The following is a 22,031-nucleotide window of genomic DNA, read 5'->3' as shown; positions in this document are numbered from 1 at the left end:
GCTTTAAGAGCGGGTGATAAGAAAACAGTAAACGAGGCTCTTATCCGCCCCAATGGTATGACGAAGTTTGTCTCGCCGGGTGGAAAACTCAGAGCGGCTGTGAAAGACGCCGACCAAAAGGAGGGGAGTACCTCCTAAAAAATGAAAGCCGTTCCAATCAACGCGAAAGCGGTCGGAAGTGCAGAGTAGTGATTCGCCATAATGGGCTGAGGCGCCGTCATCCGCTCACTGCTACTACTCATCACTCTCTTTGCCTCCCTGTCTCACTGCTCTTCTGATGAACTGAACGGAGGTTTGTCCAATGCAGTTCAAATTGCCCGCCTTTGCTGTGCTCGCGCGCCCTTTGCCTGGAACAGCGTGAGCGGGACTTCAGTTCTTTTTGTACTCGCTTTCATCCCGAACGTGTCGGCGCCTTACTGCGCAGTTGGGAACGCGTCGTTTTTGGCGGCCACTTTTATAGACGATAGTCTTTCTTGGGAAATTTTGGTTGTATGTATGTCTGTCTGTCTGTCTGTCCGTCTGTCTGTCTGTGACTCGATTCAGCCACCCGGCCAAAGTAAAACGATGACTGCGCAATAGTCTTATATAGTCACAGCTAAATGTGCCCGTCTAAGTCCGGTGGAATGTTAATACTTGTCAATATTGTTGAAGAAGAACAAGACATTACGCAAATATGAGACAACAAATCAACACAGAAGTGATATTTGCAGTGTTCCTTTATAAAAAATCAAACATGCTTGACTTTTGCGAAGTTAAATACTTCATCAACTGCAGAAAAATAATTCACTCCGCCGTCGCCTGCTGTCGCCCGCGCCATATAGCTTCTGGCGGCGTTTGAAGAAATCAAGTGGCAAGAGTTACGTAAAGTTCCACTAGATAGGTTCCACGTTCTGCTTGCAACGCACGTGGAGTAGGGAAACGCGGTTCTATAAACGTTAAAGTAGGGCGCCTCGATTCACACGCGTCTTCGCCGTACGGCAGCGTTAGCATCGAGACACGCGGTTTGGAGCACTGGAACGCAGGAAATTTAAAATGATTTAAGCAAACCTTCGGCGTCTTTACCTTGGGAGGAGCGCGACGCAACAGGAACAACATGAGAGGTGAGCGGGAAAGCGAAAGGAGGCATTTACTTCGCAAAAGCCGATAAAGACTATCGTCTTTTGACGGCATTTGCAACGAAAGTAGCAGATGCGCGGCCAATTTTTTTGCTTACTGTTGTCAAAACAAACCCAACGGGCGTTCCTATATATATAACTGAATGGACGCGGGGGCTGCGCCGGGTTACATACACGAATTTTTCCTCAAACATACACACAGTTTTTTTTTTTTTACGCTGATAATTGGGGAGACGTATGACAAGCGCCAGCAGTTCGGGAGCTTCGAACGGTTAAGACTATATACACCGCTTGTTTTTGGAAGCCTGTGTTTGGGTACGTTGCTCCGTAACGCCGTGGGGCTCTCTACCCCTATAGTCGCTGCGCCCTGATATGTGGTTTGTAATAAATTCTCTTTTCACACTACTTGGGTGGATCCGTTACCTCGCTGTACCAGCAGATTCCGGCAGTCGATAGACATTGTGACAGCGAAGCAGCTACGACGACAAGACGAGCCCCTAAAGTGCTCTGCGCTTTAAAAATTAGAAGGAATTCAACTGCGTGAAGATAAATGACCAGTCAAGTTGCATAAAGTACACATCACGCACAGGGTTATGGAAGATGTAGACGTATTTTGTTTTCCTCATCATTTAATAGTGTTAGCAACTATGAGTTTGTGATCACTTAAAGCAACTTGCAAAAACTGGAGTTTTATCCTGACAGACAAGCATATATAGGGCTGTCCGTTTCCTTCTCGTAGAAGGCCATGTAGTATTGACACCAGTCACGAATTCTGTAACGTTTACAACCTCACTGAACTGACTGATCACGACACGTAGATGGAGCTGTCGTGATGATAGAGTCGCCACTCTGTCGCGGGAAAGCTTCGATAAAACAACAGTTACAGCCACTTTATTTTTCTTTAATCATACTCCACCTGCACGTGCCCATGTATTGACTGCAGACGAGAATTTTGGAACCCTCACAGCTTCACAATGGGGACTAACTAATTATGACTTTAAAAATGGAAGTATCTCCACTCCGTGGATGATGGCGAGGGTGCGGAGTACGGGGACTCGAAATGATGCATCCGAGTTGCGCCCCGAGTAAAATTTGATTTGCGCCCCGACCGTCATTCGATTTGAGCCGTGAGTTGCACCTTGATTATTCCCTGAATGAAACTGCAACTCACGGCTCAAATAGAATTTCGCTTGATTTTCGCTCGATGGTGGTGTGCGCCCGGATGGACGCGGACGGACACTGGGAGGTCCTAAGGTACTCCGCACCGTTACAGGCGAGAGAGTAAGCCGTTTGACTCTCGGGTACTAACCCACGGTCGCAGCCCAATGGGTAAGACGACTGACACTAACTCTGTCTGGTCTACCAGACGCAGGCTCGAATTCTGCCGGTGTCTGTGTGATTTCTTGCAATTGCAAATGTTATGCGGACGGACATTGTGTGGTCCTAAGGTGCTCCGCACCTAAAAAAAAGAACTCGGCGCTATGATAGTCGTTGAAGCCGACATATCATTGATATATAATTCTTGTTGGGTAAGTTTCGATAACACAAGAGTTACCGCCTTTTTCTGCTGAGCGTTCGTGATAAACTGGGCCTTGCTGCAAGACGTTTTCACTCATTCAGAACTGAAATGCGTGGAACGCAAAGCATAAACAGCTTCACTGTAAAATGCATGTTGTGTTGGGAAATAACAACAAATACTTCAAGCAGTGCGTCCTAATTAATTTTCTTCCGTCATAATAAATATGTTACGCATACCACCTGCACATTCCAGTCACAACCATGGTAAAAGGGTCCAGGACGTCGCAGTAAAAATCACGCACACCTCCGTCTAACGACGGCGATGGTTGAACGCGAAGCTTCCTCGAGATGTATTCTTTGTTGGCCAATCCCACACTGCGAGTATGCGCTACTCTGGAGGTACGCACTACTTTTCGAGAATTCCCATGGGCAACTCTCGGGCAGTGTTGTACACGTTCCTCCAAAATAGGAACGAAAGCTCGTTCCTCGTTCCTTGCCAATTTTGAAACGAGTTCCCGTTACAAGTTCTTTTATTGCGAAAGGAACACGTTCCAGTTCCACTTCGAAAATTGGAACGTGTCGTTACATTAACGTTACAATTAGGTTTTTAAATTAAAATATAGTGTCGGATAATCCTGTGGCGAAATTAAGAGAGACATTTAAAACTCACATGAAACTACGTAATTTATACGAATATTAACACCACCGGCAGCATATTATATGGGGATAAAGATAATCAAAAGAAACGCTCCTAGGCGAATTTTTTCAGGGAGCACCGGAAAAACTCCAGACGGCTCTAGGACGTTTCGGTGCAGGATATCTCGGGGCGGAAATTTCGGTGTACGGACATATCGGTGTACGGCCATATCGGCGTACGGGCGTTTCGGTGCACGGACATTTCGGTGTACGGACATTTTGATGTACAGACATTTCGGCGACCAAATTATCCGGTGCTTGCCTGTTTGCGACAGCCTTTATATTTTTATTTCCGCTTAACGTGGGTTATGGCAACAGTCTGGAGCAATGAATTTATTTTTTTTGATTGATGCCATGTTCCATCTCTGCGAGGTATTTTTAAAAATTCCACATTTATATATTTTTGTGTAATACCTATTCCTGGGGATACCTGTTATGCCGCCGATTGAATTCTTTAGCACACGTTTCTTGTTTCATTTATGTCAGGTTGTTAATTTATATTCGCTCTTTTCTATCTAAGACAATTAACCAGTGTTTACGATTTTCCACCGCCTCTTTTGTATGTTTTTTTTAAATTACACACCCTCAAATTACATAAATTACATGCACACTCGCAATATCCAAAACATAACAAACATTAGCTAGCCCCCCAGAATGAAGAAAACTTTATGAAGAGTATTACGTAGGCTGGGCTGCCTTGCTAAAATGAATTCGCGAACACTGGTCTAGGTTATTGTAGGGGAGGAAAAACGGGCTTTTTGGAAAACAGCCGCAGGTTCTATTGTCCTAAATGGTGATTAAGCGCGTACCGGTTGTGCATACAAATTCCACCCATTGTGTTCGGGACAACCAACCTTCGTTATTGTTTACAAGCCTACATTTACCACATTATATTTCTTTGTTCCTGTCCCCCCCCCCTCTCACCTCCCGCCTGTACGCTTGAATCTCGAGCAGATTTCTTTTTCAGCCATATTATTTTCGGTTTCCCCTGAAAATCCTACTGGCGTGGTGGAGTTCACGGTCTCCGAAGCGTCACGGCAGTGATTTTTTATTTTTTATTTAGAGCATACTGCTAGCCTCTTAGTGGAGGCTTTTGCAGGAATTGGGTGATACATTCAGAACAATGAAATGGCACACTTCGCGTTTAAGACAGAGAAAAAGCTTTACATTCACCATGGGCGCACGAAACCTCTAAATGTGGCACAAAAAGCCACCCAAAAAGCCGCTAAGAACACAATGGCCACTATCGTTTGCTGGCTACGCCCTTCCACGCGTCGCGGTCATACCGACGGCGCCCCCAATCCAGGCATCGCTCTTTTTGCGCCTTCAGTCACCCCCTCGGAATTGACTCCTCCAGTCGCGCATATCATGGACACCCCAGGCATACATCACTTCCTCCCATTATAAGGAGCAAAAAAAAGAATAGGCTAGTGTGACGAGAGCTGCAACAGTCGTCTTCAAATTTTCGAAGTCCAGTCGATGCAATGGTGAAGCACAAGTGACACCCCTCTCTCTATACCTGGGGGGATGATTGCCGGCGGGGCTCACTTTCCCCTCCCCTAAGTAACGCCACCGTAAGTGCGATCGTTGGTTTGTTAGTTTTAAGTAGAACTGACACCGAATGCAACGAAGGCGAGATTGATTAAGAGAATAATTAAAACGAAAAGCACACGCGACTAATCTACCTCGTTTTACTGTTGTTTTTTCGCGGAAGTTTTACTGTGTGTGTGTGTGTGTGTGGAAGGGGGAGGGGGACTAAAAGCAGCAGCGTCTTGCACCGTTGGGTGAAGTGAAACGAAAGCGCTTTGGTAACACTTAAAGTATAGGGTTGTTCACATGAATGTTAAAATAACAAAAAATGGTTCAACGGATCCAAATTAACAACGTTAATTTTTACCATCTACTACAGAAATCGGATTTCACGTGGCAATGCTCCGCCAGGGTTTAGCGTTCGCTTCCACGAACGGCGGCGCAAGCACAAGTCTCGAACGTAAAATCATATCAAGTCACGAAATTACAATATTAAAGCTAAAATGTTCAAAGAATGCTTGGGACATCCCCTCACTCAAAATGTCAGGGCCAAGACGTCGTGCACCAAAATGTCCGTGCACAGAAATGTCCACACCGAAACGTCCTGGACCGAAATGTCCGACACCGAAATGTCCGGATCCCGTTTAGCAGTCCGTCCCTTTCGTTGGCTACGTTGTTACCGGGTTGACCGGGACCGGTCTGCTCCTGCATGCGCGGAAGGGCGAGTAGGAAGGGTGCGGAGGCGCGGACATGGCGAAGGCAGGCCCAACGTTACTGTTGGGCAGGCCCGCGGAACTAATCCCCCTACCGCGACGAATGCCCAAGTGCCCAGCTGGGTCCTGATCAACCTAGTAACAACGCATACGACAGAACGGACGGACTGCTAAAACTCTCTATTCTTTCCCCGCCAGGGAACAATTCTATCGGCCAGACGCGCATTCTGGCCTCCCCAGACAAACGATGAAGGGTGAAAAGCATTCTCGCGGCTACGCTAAGCCACCTTAGCTACGCTATTCACCCGTCGAACGCGACGTAAGCAACCAGCATGAAAGCAAGCACAAGCAGCGGCTTGCTGCGTGGTTATTCTTCTGCCTTTGACCTTCGAGGAAGCACGTACGCTGAAGGGCGGTAAAAATGATCATCTTATAGGAAGAGAAACGCAGTAGCGCTTTGTGGATTTTTGTACTGCAGCCTTGGCATAAAAAACAGCCAAATCCTAGCGATGTAACGGCAGGAACGCCGTTCCTGCCGTTCCTTCAAAAACGTAACGAGTTACCGTTACAGTTACACCGACACTTAATGGAACGGTGGCGTTCCTCCGTTCCTCCAAAAAGGAACTAGTTCCAGGAACGCCGTTCCTTGTAACGCCGTTCCGTACAACACTGCTCTCGGGTGGGCACTCCGTAGGCCTAACGTTTGCGTTTGGGGTGTACGGCGCGAATCGATACGATACCTGCTGTTTAGCGTTTGCTTCGATCATATCGGTGTGGAGCAATCCGATAGACGCTGGCTTCATAGCGCGAGGGACCCACGTTCGATTCCGACCAGAAAGCGTTTCTTTCTTTCGCTTCACCGACGATCATTCATCGTAATCGTCAGAGAAAGTTGGCTTTCCTGCAGGGCGTGTTTGCATACAACGGCATCAGTGAGGACAATAAAGCTTCGCTTTAAAAATACCGATATGAATGCCTAGGACCCCCAAAGTAAATTATGCCGTTCTCGAATTGTGGCGTAGATTAACTTTGATGGCGAGTGGCACTGTGGGCCACGTGGTGTAATCTGATGTACTGATTATGAGGTTTAACGCGCCGACGCGACACAGGCGATGAAGTGCGCCGTAGTGGAGGGCTCTGGATTAATTTTGACCTCCCGGGGATCTTTCACATGTGCCGAAACCTCAAACACACGGGCATTTTCGCTTGTCGCCTCCATCAAAAAAGCGGCCGCCGCGTCCGGGAATCGAACTTGCGTCCTCGTTCTCATGAAGACGAACCACGACTTGCATCAGAGTGCAGGCACTGTAGGGTTTCGGGTGTGTAACTGTCATAGCTAGGTACATGTTAATGTATACCTCACCAGCTGTGGAGAGTTTACATGGAGGAGTGAGGAAGGTTTTTGAAGTGAGGTTTTTTGTGTTGTAACACTGTATCCGCACCACTGGCGAGAATGCGGCGTCGAAGGCAAGCGTCAGGGTGGGGGAAACAGCGGGTAAGAACGCAAACTTTTCTGTGTATTTGCGCGAGCTGCCCGACTGGCCGTTCAAAGGGAAATTGGTTTTCTGATGAATCTGGGCAGGCGGGTCAGTGGTGGTGGGGTTCTTGGCTGCTAGTGCTTCAAAAAAATTGCTAAGATTACGGATTTGGGCCGGCAGTTGCGCCGTGTAGCAATATGAGAAAATTTGAAAAAAGTGGGTGATCCCGCAAAGTTCTGGAGAAGTGCAGCTGGCTGGGCCAGTTGGTACATATTGACGGATGAGAAACCAGCGAAAGAGTGACGCAAACCACAAGGAGAGACGAGACAACACAACGCTGGACTGGCAACTGATTACTTTCAATTGCTAGTCCAGCGTTGTGTTGTCTCATCTCTTCTTGTGTTTTGCGTCACTTTTTCGCTGGTTTCCCACCCGCAAAGTTCTGCTTGAGTTCGAATGTGATACGCACGAAAGCCATTACTCGATAGTAGATCGACAAACGTACAGACTGGGCTAATAACGAATGGAGTGAATTGGCATCAGCATATAATAGCGATTCATTGTACGACTGGTTCGGCCCAGGGTGGAATCTCGGTTTATGCGAGTGCGGCGGGAACTAGGAGGGGGAGGGGGCAGGGGGGAGGGGGACTACGACTGAGGTAAGACCGAATCGGTGGGCATGGAAGAGGCCATGGGGGCAGAGGTGCTGGAACGGCGGGAAGCCGTGGAGGCTGTCGAAGGTCCTAAGCCATGATCTGAGAGCTTTCGTGGCTATGTAGCCGCTTGAAGAAAGATTTATCTATTCGTTCTCGGACAATAGTCTCCTGTAGATGTAGTGGCACAGCAATATGTAATTTAGAGACGCGTTTGTGTTTTGAGAGTCCGCTGCAAATGCTCAGAGGGCCTCGGTGAAGGGTATGCGATGTGTACGCCAGTATATGTGCGATTCAGTTTATAAGCTTGGGCCCCATGCGTGATGGTGTACGCTGAGCGCAACTGTGCGGTGCAAGGTTTCTGTTGCGGTTTGACCAGCAACGCGGTTGTTGGAGAGGCGGTTAATGAAGCGCAGGATGGTTTCCCGCTTTCTTTTAAATTGACAGCATGACTACAGTCGTGGCGAATAACGCCATTTAATGGCTGGATGGGTGCGATTCAGGCAGTGATGGAGGTGGCAGCCAGTGAGGGGGGAGGGGGAACTTTTTGTGGGCGCACATGGTTTGTGGCTAAATAGGCGAGGAAACTGTTTTGGCCGTATCCAGTTCTTTTTTTTTCTTACCTCAATATTTTTTACTTACCTTGATGACACAATTCTTAATCAAGTTGATGCAGATTTTTATTAAGCGTGCCTGCAGAAGTACATGAACTTTCATTGGGGTGGCAACACCGCTTTCCAAGAACGAATTTCGAAAAGTGTATACTCTTCAGAGATTTATACACACCCTTCAACACCTCCCCCCCTCCCCCCAGGAGAACTTCGACACCTCCGAAAAAAGACTCTACGCGCCCCCCAAAATCGAAATTCTGGATAAACCCCTGGTACTCTTCCTTCCAAGTCACGATGTTTGGTAAATTAATGCGTATCCCTCTTCCCAAATTTTCATTGTCATTTGTTCTCCTGAATTCCTGCTCTATTATAAGACCTGCTAAGTGACTTCCAAATGAACGAAGCTTTCAAACTTAGAACAGAAGCACTGAAGCGAGATGTACGCGGAATGAGGGCAGATGTACACAGCACCGGTTACGTCTTCCCTAAAGTTCTCAATCCTTTTTTGAGCAATGTATCCTCATACCTCTTTTCTTAAAAAGGCACACTGAAGTTATTTGTAAACATTGCGGAATTAGTAGCCCAAATTTTAGTATGAAGTCTCTAGGCCATGTTTCGACCGCTCTCGCTACGTTTACGCGACTTTATTAAGCAGAAAAAATCAGTCCGAAAATGCTGTCCTTCTCTCTGCATTTTCCTTGCCGGTTTTCTATGACGTTTCGTATGACGTAAAAACAAGATGGCTTGGCTTGACTGCGCTTCTGCACGGCTCGTTGACCCTCCGAAAGAATCAGTCGGCCCAGCGTTAATTCAGCCGGCGGCCGGCGGGTCGTCGCAATTCATTCCCTCAGTTAAAAATAAGCCACGGCACGTTTGTGCACGGTGGCTTATTTGTTCGTTTGTTAGTTTGTAGAGTGTATCAAGCTCTAAGTCCAAGTCACTCCACACAAACACATATGCGACGTTTCGCTGACTGGTACGCTAGTAGAAAAATCTCAGGCCAATTGAAGGCGGGATAAGAGTCAGTGAAGTTAATTAGAAACTAAGCAATTAAATTCAACTGAAACTTTTATCGTGCAGCCTAAAACCAGGGTGCGGGAAGCACTTTTTGCGCTGGGTAAACTAGCACAGCGGTCAGCAGCAGACCACACATCTGCGAACGCTTTTCCGTCTAAGGAATGCAGTCGCTAGACATGAGATAACGTGGGAATTAGGGGGACGCTTACTGCACGAGCGCTATACAAGAAATAGTCACCTAAGCTGCTTGAAATGCTAAAACTAAATGAAAATGTAAACTGGCTACATATACATTATATATACTTTATATTTCCGTCCCTAGCATGTGTACATAGTTGTAAACGTGTGTTTCAAATATCCTTTCCTACATTAACATGTAGTGCAATAAATACCATGTGGAAAACAAAGAAGGGGCTTCTGGCCGAGTGGTCTCGAGCACTAGCTATATTGTTTTGCAAGCCGCACGTTGGAATTTCAAATAGTGCATTTTTAAAGTTGATTTATCCGTTTTGGGGTAATTTTTTTATAGGGACCGGGCAGCTGGACGGGTGGCGCCACCACTTGGCGCTCCCCTCGTTAGTGGAATGACCCGGTGCATTGAACTACGCAACAATCCGTCGCTTTTGCCGTGTTTGCTTCGGTGCTTTGAATGTTTTGGTGGTGTTGTGAGTTAATATGTGCGCTGAAACGAAGTCTAGACAGATGTGTTGGGTTCTTAGATGCAGTAACGGCTACGTAACCTTGACGGACGCCTCTGAAGTTGGGTATTGGCTACAATGACATGAGCGCTTTTTGCAGCGATCTGTGCTTGGCTCCACCTGATCTGAGTGCGAATAAAACTACTATTATTAGTATTAATTTCTTCTTAAATGCACTAACGGCTAGGTAAACTTAATGGCCGCTTCTAAGGCTGGGAACGGGCTACATTGACATGAGCGCTTTTTGCAGCGCTTTGCGCCTGGCTCCGTGCTATTTGAGTAGGAAAAAAAAACTATTATTATTGGTATTCATTTCTATCACTTTAAATTATCTTCACCGGTTTCAAGGAATACGGTTTCCACACCAGCCTTAACGCTGGCATACCTCGATATGTGTGCTTTGAAGAGAAATGCACTTACGTACGAGATCGATTACCGGGTGGCCGTGGAAACGTCATGGCAGTTAACACTTTCTTTCTGTACCCGTGAACTTTGTTTTGGTAAGCAACACTGACAGCATTTGAGCCTGAGAGCCGAAGCGGAACTCGCACGTTTTTAGTGGTCATTGTATCAAGAAACAAAGTTATTCAACCATCCGACAGCCCCAGCTACAAACCATCCCCCTCCCCTTCCGATTTTACCACGTCCGTAGAGTAAAGGCTGTCACCGATAGTTAAAAAATGTGGCAGTGTTAACGTCAGCCCGTGTTTTTTAATGCTTAAGCATTCTGTAGCGGGTACCAAAAAAATCGTGTAATGCCTTGTGAAGAAACCAAAAACGCGCGACTATATCCTCAAATAGGGGTATCAGCCCGAGAATGGGAAAGTGTTGAAGTCAAAGGCGCTGCGATCAAAAGACCAAACTGCGTGCTGGTCAAATTCAAAGCTCAACTAATCAAATTTTAAATACAGAAAGCAACAAACAAGGAAACCCACACGGGAAAGCTTTGCGATAAGCCATAATCGCCGTTAGGCGGATGAGTGCATGATTTTTCAAGGGTACACTCTTAGGCAAAAAGGACTAAAAGTTCGTCCTTTCGGGGACTAACGGCCTCTGCCACAATCATTAGTCCCTTTGGGGACTAACTGCGAGGGGACGAACGGTTAGTCCCCCACCCGGATGGTCCGTTCCGATACTCCCCAAGGACGAACTGCGTAGAGTGCAGAAAAAAGAAAAAAACGCCAGCACCGGCAGGGATCGAACCCCCGACGCCCGGAATTCTACACAAGGAACCCGACGCGCTATCAGCTAGACCACGCCGCCGGATGGTTCCTGCGGCAGATAATATTCAAGTGTACAGGGTGTAGTTCTGTGCATAACGCAACAGATCCATTGCAACTGGTGCCCGAATTTCTATCTGTGCAAGCGAACGTGACCGCGTTTTGCGCCTTGCGCTTAGCGGTTTGCTAGGTTTAGGGACTATTGCTCAGTTCGATTCGAAATAGAGCCTCACAACCATAGTTTTTTCGTAAATAACAATCAACTCGTCGTCGCCTAGTTGAGATAGGTAGCTGGGCGATCGGACGACTCATTTGTTTCCGCACAAATTAGCGCAAGCTAAGTGCTTTCTTAGTTTTCGATACATATGTTAAGTGCTCTATGTAACGTATGTGAAAGGTGTCGTCTGTGTGAGTGTCAGAATAAGGAAACATGCCATATTTTCCTGCATCGGCGAAAGCGAATTTGGTGTTGCTTAGCCTGAATTCTCCAAATTCGCGTCGCTAGACGATTGCGACCGCGAAATGCAAGCGGGTTTTACAGCAGTTGCAGCATTGTCATAACTTTGGTGCCCAAGGCAATTATGTACCGAGTGTAAAAGATAACTTCGAGACGCTTACCTGTAGCGAGCATTTTTGTTTTGCAGTTGTCATCACCAATATGCGTTTTTTCTAGTCTGTTAAACATATACATATTCATTACGCTCAGGAATCCACTTTTGTACTGTCACTAATTTTTGAGTTACTGTTAAGGCGCTTGAAAGCTTTCATTGGCCGTTATTATCTCGCACGAATCGAATGCAACACAGCGTATCAACATAACCTCGCCGAGAAGCGTATGACAATCGCGCTTCGCCGCTCCTTGCCATTACCCGCCGCTCTACTAACCCTAGGCGATTTTCTTATAACTAACATCAATATTTTCTCCCGTGGCACCATCTAAAGCACCCAGTGACTGCAATGCCTTGTGTTTTGGAAATACAAAACTGTTCGCAGACATATGCGCGAAAGGGCAACGACGACGCCATTAGGGGATTATAACGACGCAGCAAAGAGACTAACTGCATGCGTTTCGTCTTCCCGTTACTCCTTATAGATCGGCGGGGACGAACAGTTAGTCCGAATTTATGCACACGGCACGTACTCTGCCGCAGATACTCCCTTTGAAGATGAACGGTCGCCCGCGAAGACTAACGGCTGTATTTTAGTCCCTATTTTAGTCCTTTTTGCCTAAGAGTGTAGGTGGCAGCATGCAAAACTCGACCGCCGCATTCAGTTGTGAAACCGATGGCCGGTTTTTGGCACCCTCCTCTCTCTCGACCTTCAGCCACGCAGGTATTGTTTTTGAAAAACCATTAACCAACTATCCAGCAACCATTGCAAGTCTTATAAAACAATGCTTTTCCACGACGAGCAATAACGTTCTACTATCATGCGGTATTTCCTAGCTCTGTAAACGATTCCCGATGTCTGTAGTAAACGTATTTCTGTGAAATTAAACACGTTTTTACCGTAGTTAATGAAGTTACGGAGCTTTGCCGATCACAACTGCTGTTTTGGGGTAAATCTTAGAAGGCACCGCCAAACTTTATCTTTGGCTTGTGCACGACGCCGTTTCATCAACTGCCGAAGGCCAGCGCCGCAGCATTTCTGAATCGGCTGCACACACCGGCTTCGTAGGAGCATTTTGCTGCAATATATTCCTCGATACGCCAAACTGCATGCAGGCATGGAAAATTTGCACAAAGGAAGGGACTTGCACTTCCAGCTTGACATCCAGCTTGACACATTGAGCGTCGTCTGCTATTTCAAATTGCTGAATATGGGTGCGTAAATAACACACATGACATGCTTCGTAAAGGTGGCCTCTACTTTCAGAGTTTGCCGATCTAAAAAAAAGTCCTTGTGGTAATCTACGCTTTGGAATCCGCACGGCAGCAGAACGTCAGAAAGCCATGCACAACTACTATGTGCTGACCGCCACCGGCATTCCACTGACGAGCGGTTCGCCACGGGCGGCGCTGTTCTCTGAAGTGACGGTGGTGCCATACAAATACAACGGCCGCAGGGTTCCTATACTGAATCCACCATTTTTGCACTGTAACGTTCATTGCCCCACGAACGAGTTCTGAGAACGCGTGCAGACTGACACTGACGCGCTGGCGAGTTCCCGTTGGCGTGGTGTCACCATTAGTACCGCCTGCTTGCGGGCAGAGTCTGGAATCGGCTGACCCTTGGCCTGGTGCGAACACGCGGACACGCCTCTTACGATACTGGTATGAGCCAGGCAAGTTCCAAAGATTGGGGAAAAGCGCACCGCATTTGAGCGTCTGAGGTAAAGCGGAGGGCGTCCATTCACTGCGTCCGCCTCGATTAGTGATTGTTATGATTCCAAGCCGTGCTGGTAGGCTTATCTGACGCATTTTACAGACGACAACATGGCAGAAGCGCGGTATGCCGATTACTGAGATATTTAGAATGCCCATACGACGATAACTTTCGATGTCAAGCATGCTGCATCTTAGAGCCGAAACCGAAACTGGTATGAATTCTTTCTTGGACATCGTCCAATCACGTCGCACCTTTTACTGACGTCACTGCTGTTAGTTGGTGCGGCCGCCGCAAACAGTGCATGGTAGTTATGCTTCTTTCAGGCTTTATAAAATAAATGCCGTCTTATCGCCCGGATAAACGATGAAAAGTGTGTTTATTCGAGTCAGTCTACGCAGTGCAAGCAAAAACAGGAGCTTGACAAATTCACTTCAGTGTTTCTTTAAAACATTTAGACATTGCCAGAGTTGCGCTGCTGAGCACGAGGTCGCGGGTTCGATTCCCGGCCGCGGCGGCCGCTTTTCTGATGGAGGCGAAAAGCAAAAACGCCGGTGTATTCGAGATTTCGGCGCACGTTAAAGATCTCCAGGTGGTCCGAATTAATCGGGAGCCCTCCACTACGGCGCGCCTCATCGCCTGCGTTGCGTCGGCGCGTTAAACCCTACCATCAATAAACCATGACGTATCTATGAAGTTCTGCTATACCTGGTGTTTGCGTGGCTGTACCACTAAAGACTCAGTCAAAGAGGCAGTGACACAACAAATAAAACCGAGCTTTATTGAGGTGATGAGTCTCAACAATGTAGCGATGATTAAGCTGGGCGTTCGTCTAGTTAGGAGGGAAATGGAGACATGCGTCGGTGGGGTGTACGATGGTGTGCCCTGTCTATCACAGGGGGATTGGCACGGCCATGTCGGGGGAGCCAGCTTGCACGTCGCCGCACGTGGTGCAGCTACACTCGGTGGGGTTCAGGTAGTCCTTCATGACGCGGTGGCCTCCCTCGCACGTCAGCGTCACCTTCCTCTGCACGGACGTCTTGATGGTGCAGCAGCGGCAGTTTGAGGTGAAGTTGTTCGTCGCTGCAAGGGCAACGGGAGGGGGGGGGGGGGAGCGTAAATGGCAATGAGAGCGATGGTTGTAGCTTCACCTTTCAGTCCCACATTGTTACACGATATAACGAGCGAGTCAGAACTAACACCGCACAAAGATAAATAATGAATCCTAGTAACATCGTGCTCGCAAATATATGGTTTCTAAAAGGAGAATATGGAACATTAGAACGAACAAGGAGGTAAAACAAGCTAAGAAGAAAACTAACGGATGTTTCACTGTACACGGCTGGCGGGACATACTGATAGCGGCGGTTATTCCTGCCGGGTACCTGATGTGAAGAAACAGCAGTGGCGAGCCCAAGACGAAAATTCATCCCAAGTACCTTCTGAGTTAGCACCGCTAAGCGAACGAAGCGTGCCACCCCTCAACAGGTCACTCTGCCAACTGAGAGCCAGCTTAGCTGCTTTTGATCGCCATCAAACGCCTTCAAAATATCTGAGCGGCGGCACAGCAGTGACGTTCGCCGCATTCGCGACAAGGTAATGTGCCGGCTCTTACCCGAATTGAAGACGGTCTTGGAGAAGCACTGCCCCCTGCACTCTGTCAGGTCGGATATGTAATCAGTGTTGGAGCAGCGCCCGTGCTCCACATCGTAGAGAGTGAAGTACTCCACCGTCTTTTGCTTGTCGATGGCATGTGGTGCACAGGAGCCTGGGGTGGGAGGACAATCACAAGAGAGTGAGTAAACCACCTAATTCATCGCACACCATAAATCATGTCACGCCTCTTATGTATACGGGCTGTTGATTATCGATCTCTGGGGAGTGCGCGTGCGCGGTCACTTGGAAGAAGAGAAGAAAGAAGCGCGGGGGTTTGTACGCGCGCTCGTGCTTAATCGGAAGAATAAATAACAGCGGAATGTGTTCCGAACGGTAGCGCGGCGTCGGGACTTCTCGAGTTAATATTTCTGGTGCCGAAACCCGGGAGAATACCGGCATCGTGTCCTGGCCGATGGACAAGCTCCGCCGTGAGCGAGGCGCTCTCCGTGGAGCCATCACGAGACTTCTCAAGGCAGCTACCAAGCTCTACGAAAGCCCCTCGCCGTTTCCGCATGACCTGCAAGAGGCCATGGACCAGCTGGCAAGTAAAGAACGCGCACTTAAAGAACTTGATGACAAAATTGGGGAAGCACTCGAAGGCGATGATTTCGACCAGGATATTGCCGGCGTGATCGAATACCAAGAAAACATATGCCATGCGATCAGTCGGCTGCGCTCGGCCTTGAATGAGGTGCGGGCACCTGGCATGAGAGCTTCTGTTGGAGGAACTGCAGGGGAACCACAACCCGTTCAAACACACAGCATGGTGCTCGAAGGCGTTCGCCCGGCAGCCTATCCGAACCCGCCGTCGCACGTCGGCTCTCGACCATTGACATCGCGGGTTGTCCTGCCGACGCTGCAAGTGCCCCATTTTTCTGGCGAGCCACGCGAATGGCAGGGCTTTTGGGACCATCTTGAAGCGACCGTTCATAACCATCCCGACCTACCCGACATTGAGAAATTCAAGTATTTAAGGTCTTACCTTACCGGAGACGCAAAACGCGCCGTTGAATGGATTCGCCTAAACGACGCCAATTATCGTCAGGCTGTGAAGATCCTCACCGACCGGTTTGGACGAACAGAACTTCTCGTGGACGACCGCGTAGATAGCCTGCTCGCCATCGCACCGATTGAATCGTCAATGCAAGTGGCACGTCTCCGAGACCTGTACGAGCAGGTACAATTCAGGGGCCGAATTCTCTAAAACGACGGGGCGTCGCTTTGAAACGACGGGGTAGCGCCATGCAAATGCATGTGTTCTGGGGTTGGGGCCGTCGCTTTGGGGTTCCCGGCAGGGGCGTGAGCCGCAGAAAAGCGCTGTACCAAGGGCGCGAAGCGACACCCACTGCCCCCCCCCCCCCCCGTCGTTTCACTTGTCGCTTCGCGCCCTTGGCACAGCGCTTTTCTGCGGCTCACGCCCCTGCCGGGAACCCCAAAGCGACGGCCCCAACCCCAGAACACATGCATTTGCATGGCGCTACCCCGTCGTTTCAAAGCGACGCCCGTTTTTTAGAGAATTCGGCCCCAGGACTGGCTGTCTCGGGAGCCTTGGCGTTCCAGCTTCCGAGTACGCGGTGATCCTGAACCGAGTCCTCATGCGCTCGTTACCTGAAGACCTTGCAATTCTCTACCGTCAGCGCATGAAGGAGACCGCCAACGACAACGTTGAGCCAACGTCTCGAGATGAACAAGTCAACGCCATCGTGGCGTTCTTGAAGGTTCAAGTGGAGAGCAGGGAGGAAAGTAGAGCTTTTAGATCGAACTCTGACTCGAAGATGTCTTCAATCCCACAGCAGCCGAGAACCTCCTCTCTTCACTTGACGTCCGCATTGGCCTTGTCAGCAGGCTCTGCATCGGGCTCAACAAATTTGTCGCCGGGAGGAAAACTGGCGTGCTACCTGTGCCGTAGTCAGGGCCACAAGGCAAGGGACAGCCGGGCCGTCTTAACAGTGGCGGAAAAGCGACGCCGCCTTTCAAGAAACCGCTGCTGTTTTAGATGCGGGAGGCAAGGGCACGTAGCGTGAAACTGCCGTACTAGCGCGAAACTCAAGTGTGAGACTTGTTCGAGCCGGCACGTAACCGTCCTTTGCGACCTTTGGGAACGATTGGGGACCACCTGCCAGACTGCTTCTCGCCGTGATAGAGACGCCGATCGTGAACAACTTGCAGAACGAGATGGTAACGTGACAACTGCTCCTGCCAGCAGCATTTGCTCCTCGTCGGTGCTGCTCCAAACTGCCACAGTGTGGGCATACGGAGAATGCGGTCAGCCGGTGTTGGTCCGGCTACTCCTCGACACTGGGAGCCAACGAACTTTCGTGCGCAGTGATCTGTGTCGTCAGCTGGCCCTACCTGGTTCTGAAATGGAAGGCTTGGCCGTATTTACGTTTGGCAGCTCGCACCGCCCGACATTGTACCAGTGCCGGAAGGTGGCGATCACCTTACGCAGCCGCTTCCATTCATGTCCCGTCACCCTCGATGCTCTTGAAGAGCCAGAGGTATGCACGGTAGACGGTCCACCCTTGAAAACTAAACTCGGAAATCTACTTCGCGACCGCAATTTACTCGTTGCCGATGAACCCGAAGAAGGGCACACACAAACGCCGACTATAAGCGTGTTAGTGGGTTTGGACAACTATTGGAAACTCGTGAGCGGGCGCATCGAGCGCTTCAGTGACAGCCTTTGCGCCGTTAATACAGTGTTCGGTTGGGTTCTGCAAGGACAATACTCAGGTCCCGATTACACCCTGGTCAGGAGCCGCAGCACTATGGCTTTGTTTTTGGCCTGCATTGAAAGACAAGGCGAAAGTTGCCCAGGACCGGTACCGAGCGATCCCTCAGAAATGTTGGTGTTGGAAGCCAGAGGGATAACTGAAACGCCTGAGAAGACTGAAGTCGAAGACGACGCTGCGTTTGGGAAGTTTCGGAGTGGACTCCACAAAGAAGACGGCCAGCACGTATTGCCGCTTATTATCGAAGCGCCAGGCCTTACGTCCTGCACTAACCAGGTTGTAGCGAAGGGAAGACTTGGACGGCAGCTACAAAACTGTGAACATCACCCGAATCTTCCGGGAGAGTACGACGGCGCCATCGGCGAGTACTGCCAGGAAGATCATGCAGAGCGAGTGCTGCAACCCACGGTCCCCGGGGACACAGCTTATTTCCTCCCTGAACCCACAGTCGTCAAAGGGGAGACAGAGTGCACCATGCCAACGTCCGCTGCACCCGATGTACGCCGACGTGCTAAGAGTAAGCACAGAGAGGAAGCGGTACGTCGACTATGGAGCAGGTGGAAGGAGGAGGAGGAATAAACTTTTATTAAACAGCAAGGTGCTGGTGTCAGGGGCACCCGCCCGGTGAGAGGAGTCCTCAGTCCAGGACCCCTTGGAGTCTACCGGCCTTCTTCGCTCTTTCGACCAACGTTTGCTGGTCGGAGAGGTCAGAACTGGTCACCATCTCCACCCACTGCTGAAAGGAGGGATTGGGGTTTGGTGTGAGTTGCGGCGTGTGGGAGCACTCCCAAACGATGTGGTATAGGGTGCCTTTCTGCGGGCAGTATTTGCAGTTGGCAGTGTACTGTGTGTCGGGTACATGGCGTGAAGTATGCTGTTGTGAGGATAAGTGTTTGTTTGGAGTCTTCGTAGCGTGGTGGCGTCTTCTTTGGCTAGTCGGTGGTCTGGCGCTGGATATTTGCGACGAGCCTGTCTGTAGTGCGACAATATTTCTGCGTATGTGTGAAGAGGCATAGATTTTGGACATGAATCTCTCTGGTGCTGTGGTTCCCTCTCGGAGACGGCCCGGTGTGAATGTTCTCGGGCTGCGGCGTCAGCCGCTTCGTTTCCTTCGAGGGCGGCGTGTCCGGGCGACCATACGATTTCTATGCTTGAAAGAATACCTGATGCTGCTTCGATCAGCGCATCAAGGCACGTCAACGTTCCCGCCAAAACTTCACGTAGGGGACGTGGTCGTGGTTCAGGATGACAACGTGGCCCCACTGAGCTGGAAGATCGGCCGTGTGGCCCAGTCATTTCCGGGAAGAGGTGGCGTCCAGCGCTCCCACGAGATTCTCCTACCTAACGGACAGCGAATCCGACGAGCCATTCAGCGACTCTGCTTTTTGGAGTCACCACGGCCGCGGGAGGATGTTAATTCTCGATCGCTGGGGAGTGCGCGTGCGCGGTCACTTGGAAGAAGAGAAGGAAGAAGCGCGGGGGTTTGTACGCGCGCTCGGGCTTAATCGGAAGAAGAAATATAAGTGGAATGTGTTCCGAACGGTAGCGCGGTGTCGGGTCTTCTCGAGTTAATACGGGCTTCTGGAAAGTGACTCAATGCCTACAATTCCCACGCCAATCATTTTCACTGCAAAATGTCTTTCCCGTCACCATTATGAATCAGCTGTAAAATGTTTATCAAATCCGTCTAGCTAGACAGAGACGCAATATCAGACGCACACAACGAATCCTTGGCGAGCAGCAATGGCCTTTAGCACTCAAAATGTTCTTCTATAGTCATGTAATACAAAACAACTTTGTCTAGTTGTTCAGAAATAAAAAAAAAACATGTTACCTGGAGTGACTTGACACCTCTGGCAGCATCCGGTCTCATCTCGGACTATGTTGTTCTGCGGATGGCAAGAACACAAACACCTCGCGCATTCATTTAAACCACGGCGCTATTGTGGTTTATCTTATGCAGATACGTTACCTTTGGACAATTGGACGGCAGCTCGGGGCACTTCTGCAGGGTGTACTTCGTGACCACCACGCCTTGCTCATTCCTCTCGCACTGGACGTCGAAGCAGGGGCGGATGGTGGACCGCCACCTCTCGCCCACCTGAACAGAACGGGGAATAATGATGGACATAGGCACCGCTTTATAGAGACGATTATATGAACCGAAAAGGAGAACACCTTACACCTCAGTAACCAAATAACTTTGTTCATGGGTGAATCCATGCTCTTAAATTATTCTGATGCAAAAAAATTCGACTGAATGAGAAGTTTACCGTAACAGCTTTTGGCCAGAGTACAAACAGAGGGTTCTCAGGAGCAGATGCGTTAACTAACGTGTCGACCAACAACTGTTTTTCATAGGTTGCTTGTCGATAGAAAAGCAGGCCGCATTAAACAACAAAACGAATTCAAAACAGCGCAAAAAGATGGGACAAGAAACGACAAAACACGGCGCTGGATAGCAACTGGTGGGTTTATTCCGCAGCTTCCGAAATAAATTCACCGAGTGAACAAGAGAACACAAATAAAATCCACCGAGCAAACGAGAGAGAGAGAGAGAGAGAGAGAGAGAAAGTAAAGGAAAGGCAGGAATGTTAACCAGGCTACGGCCTAGTATGCTATCCTGCACGGGGGAAAGGGGAACAATGAGGAAAAAGAGGAAAATAGAAAAAGAAGGGGAAAGGTACAGACAGAGCATGGAGTGGTGTGCCCAGCGGTAGGACACTATAGACATTGTCTAAAGTTCAGCCAGTTCGTAGAGAGTAGTCTTGCGCTACAGTCTTTTGTGCAATTCCGTCGTTTTGAGGAAACACAGGAGCGCTTTTGTCGCCTTGTCCGCAGACGACGGAGAAGGCCACTGGCCCAGGATTGTCTCCTTAGAGAACGGGCGCCGAGAGTCTAACTTTCGTAGAGTCGCAGAGAGCTGGCTGCGTTCGGTTGAAAACCGTGGACATCGCAGAGGACATGTCGTATGGTCTCTGGTGTTTCACAGACTTCGCACGCCTCACTGGCTGCCATTCCAATCAAATAGGAGTAAGCATTTGTGAATGCGACTCCAAGCCAGAGGCGACAAAGAATGGTTGCTTCAGATCGTGGGAGCCCTAATGGGAGGGGGCGCTGAAGATGGGGGTCTAGGGCATGGATACGAGCGCTCGTGAACTCTTGGGTGCTCCATTTCGATAGCGTGGTCTCCCGGGCAAGTTTTCGGAGAGTCCTAGCGGCGTCCGTCCTGGATAACGGAATAGATATGGTCTCCGTTTTTTGGTGTGCCAAACGTGCGGCAGCGTCCGCACTTTCGTTTCCAACAATGCCGCAATGACTGGGAAGCCACTGAAAGGCAATGTCATGACCCGCTAGGGTAGCACGGTCGTACAGTAGTCTTATCTCGGCCAGCAGCTGTTCATGAGGTCCACGGCACAGGGCTGACTGGAGCGATTGAAGCGCAGGTTTTGAGTCGCAGAAGATCGCCCACCTTCGGCATGAAGTTTGTTCAATGGTATGAAGGGCACAACGGATGGCGGTAAGTTCTGCAGCCGTGGAAGTGGTAAGATGGGCTATTTTAAATTCTGTGGACATGGACATTCGTGGTATAACGACGGCGCCGGCAGAACTAGATGTTGTTACGGAGCCATCGGTGTAAATATGGGTGCAGTCACTGTATCTCGCGTGTAAATAAATGAGACTTAGCTGTTGTACTGCCAGCGTTGGAAAATCTTGCTTCTTTGTTAAGCCTGGGATAGTGAGGCATGCTCGAGGCTGCGTCGTACACCAAAGTGGGAGTGGCGGCCTCATCGCAGGCGTGTAGTTGGATGGCATGCTGGTCATGTTGGAAGCTACAACCTTTGCGAAAGACGCATGGGGGCTTTTAGATGGTAGACTAGCAAGGTGATGATCCGGCAGCCTGGTTAGGTGCCCAATATGCGCCCTGAGTGTTTCAATTGTCACGTAAGTGGGTAAGGGGTGATCACGAGCCACAGCAATGGTTGCAGCTGTTGAGGTGCACCGTGGTAGGCCAAGGCAAGTTCGAAGGGCCTGCGCTTGTATGCCTTGCAGTTGCTGAATATTGGTA

At 49.3% G+C, this 22,031-nt stretch overlaps 1 protein-coding gene across 1 annotated transcript in view; it reads right to left on the bottom strand.

The window, feature by feature from the left end:
* Window positions 1–14,329: 14,329 nt before the first annotated feature.
* The window catches only part of LOC144168516 (uncharacterized), a 105,007-nt gene continuing 97,305 nt past the window's right edge, over window positions 14,330–22,031 (bottom strand). Inside the window, exons 65-68 of the mRNA XM_077697485.1 lie at window positions 19,935–20,063; window positions 19,797–19,851; window positions 15,190–15,342; window positions 14,330–14,657 (exon numbers count right to left, since the gene is read on the bottom strand). Of these exons, the coding sequence (XP_077553611.1) occupies window positions 14,467–14,657; window positions 15,190–15,342; window positions 19,797–19,851; window positions 19,935–20,063 (528 nt within the window). The 3' untranslated portion in view covers window positions 14,330–14,466. The remainder of the gene's footprint in view (window positions 14,658–15,189; window positions 15,343–19,796; window positions 19,852–19,934; window positions 20,064–22,031) is intronic.

Source organism: Haemaphysalis longicornis, unplaced genomic scaffold (genome assembly GCF_048455015.1).
Source record: "Haemaphysalis longicornis isolate Haplotype H1 unplaced genomic scaffold, Haemaphysalis longicornis Haplotype H1 scaffold_2, whole genome shotgun sequence".
Lineage (NCBI taxonomy): Eukaryota > Metazoa > Arthropoda > Arachnida > Ixodida > Ixodidae > Haemaphysalis > Haemaphysalis longicornis.
Note: the sequence above shows the minus strand (reverse complement) of the source record. Positions and strands in the feature narration are given on the sequence as shown.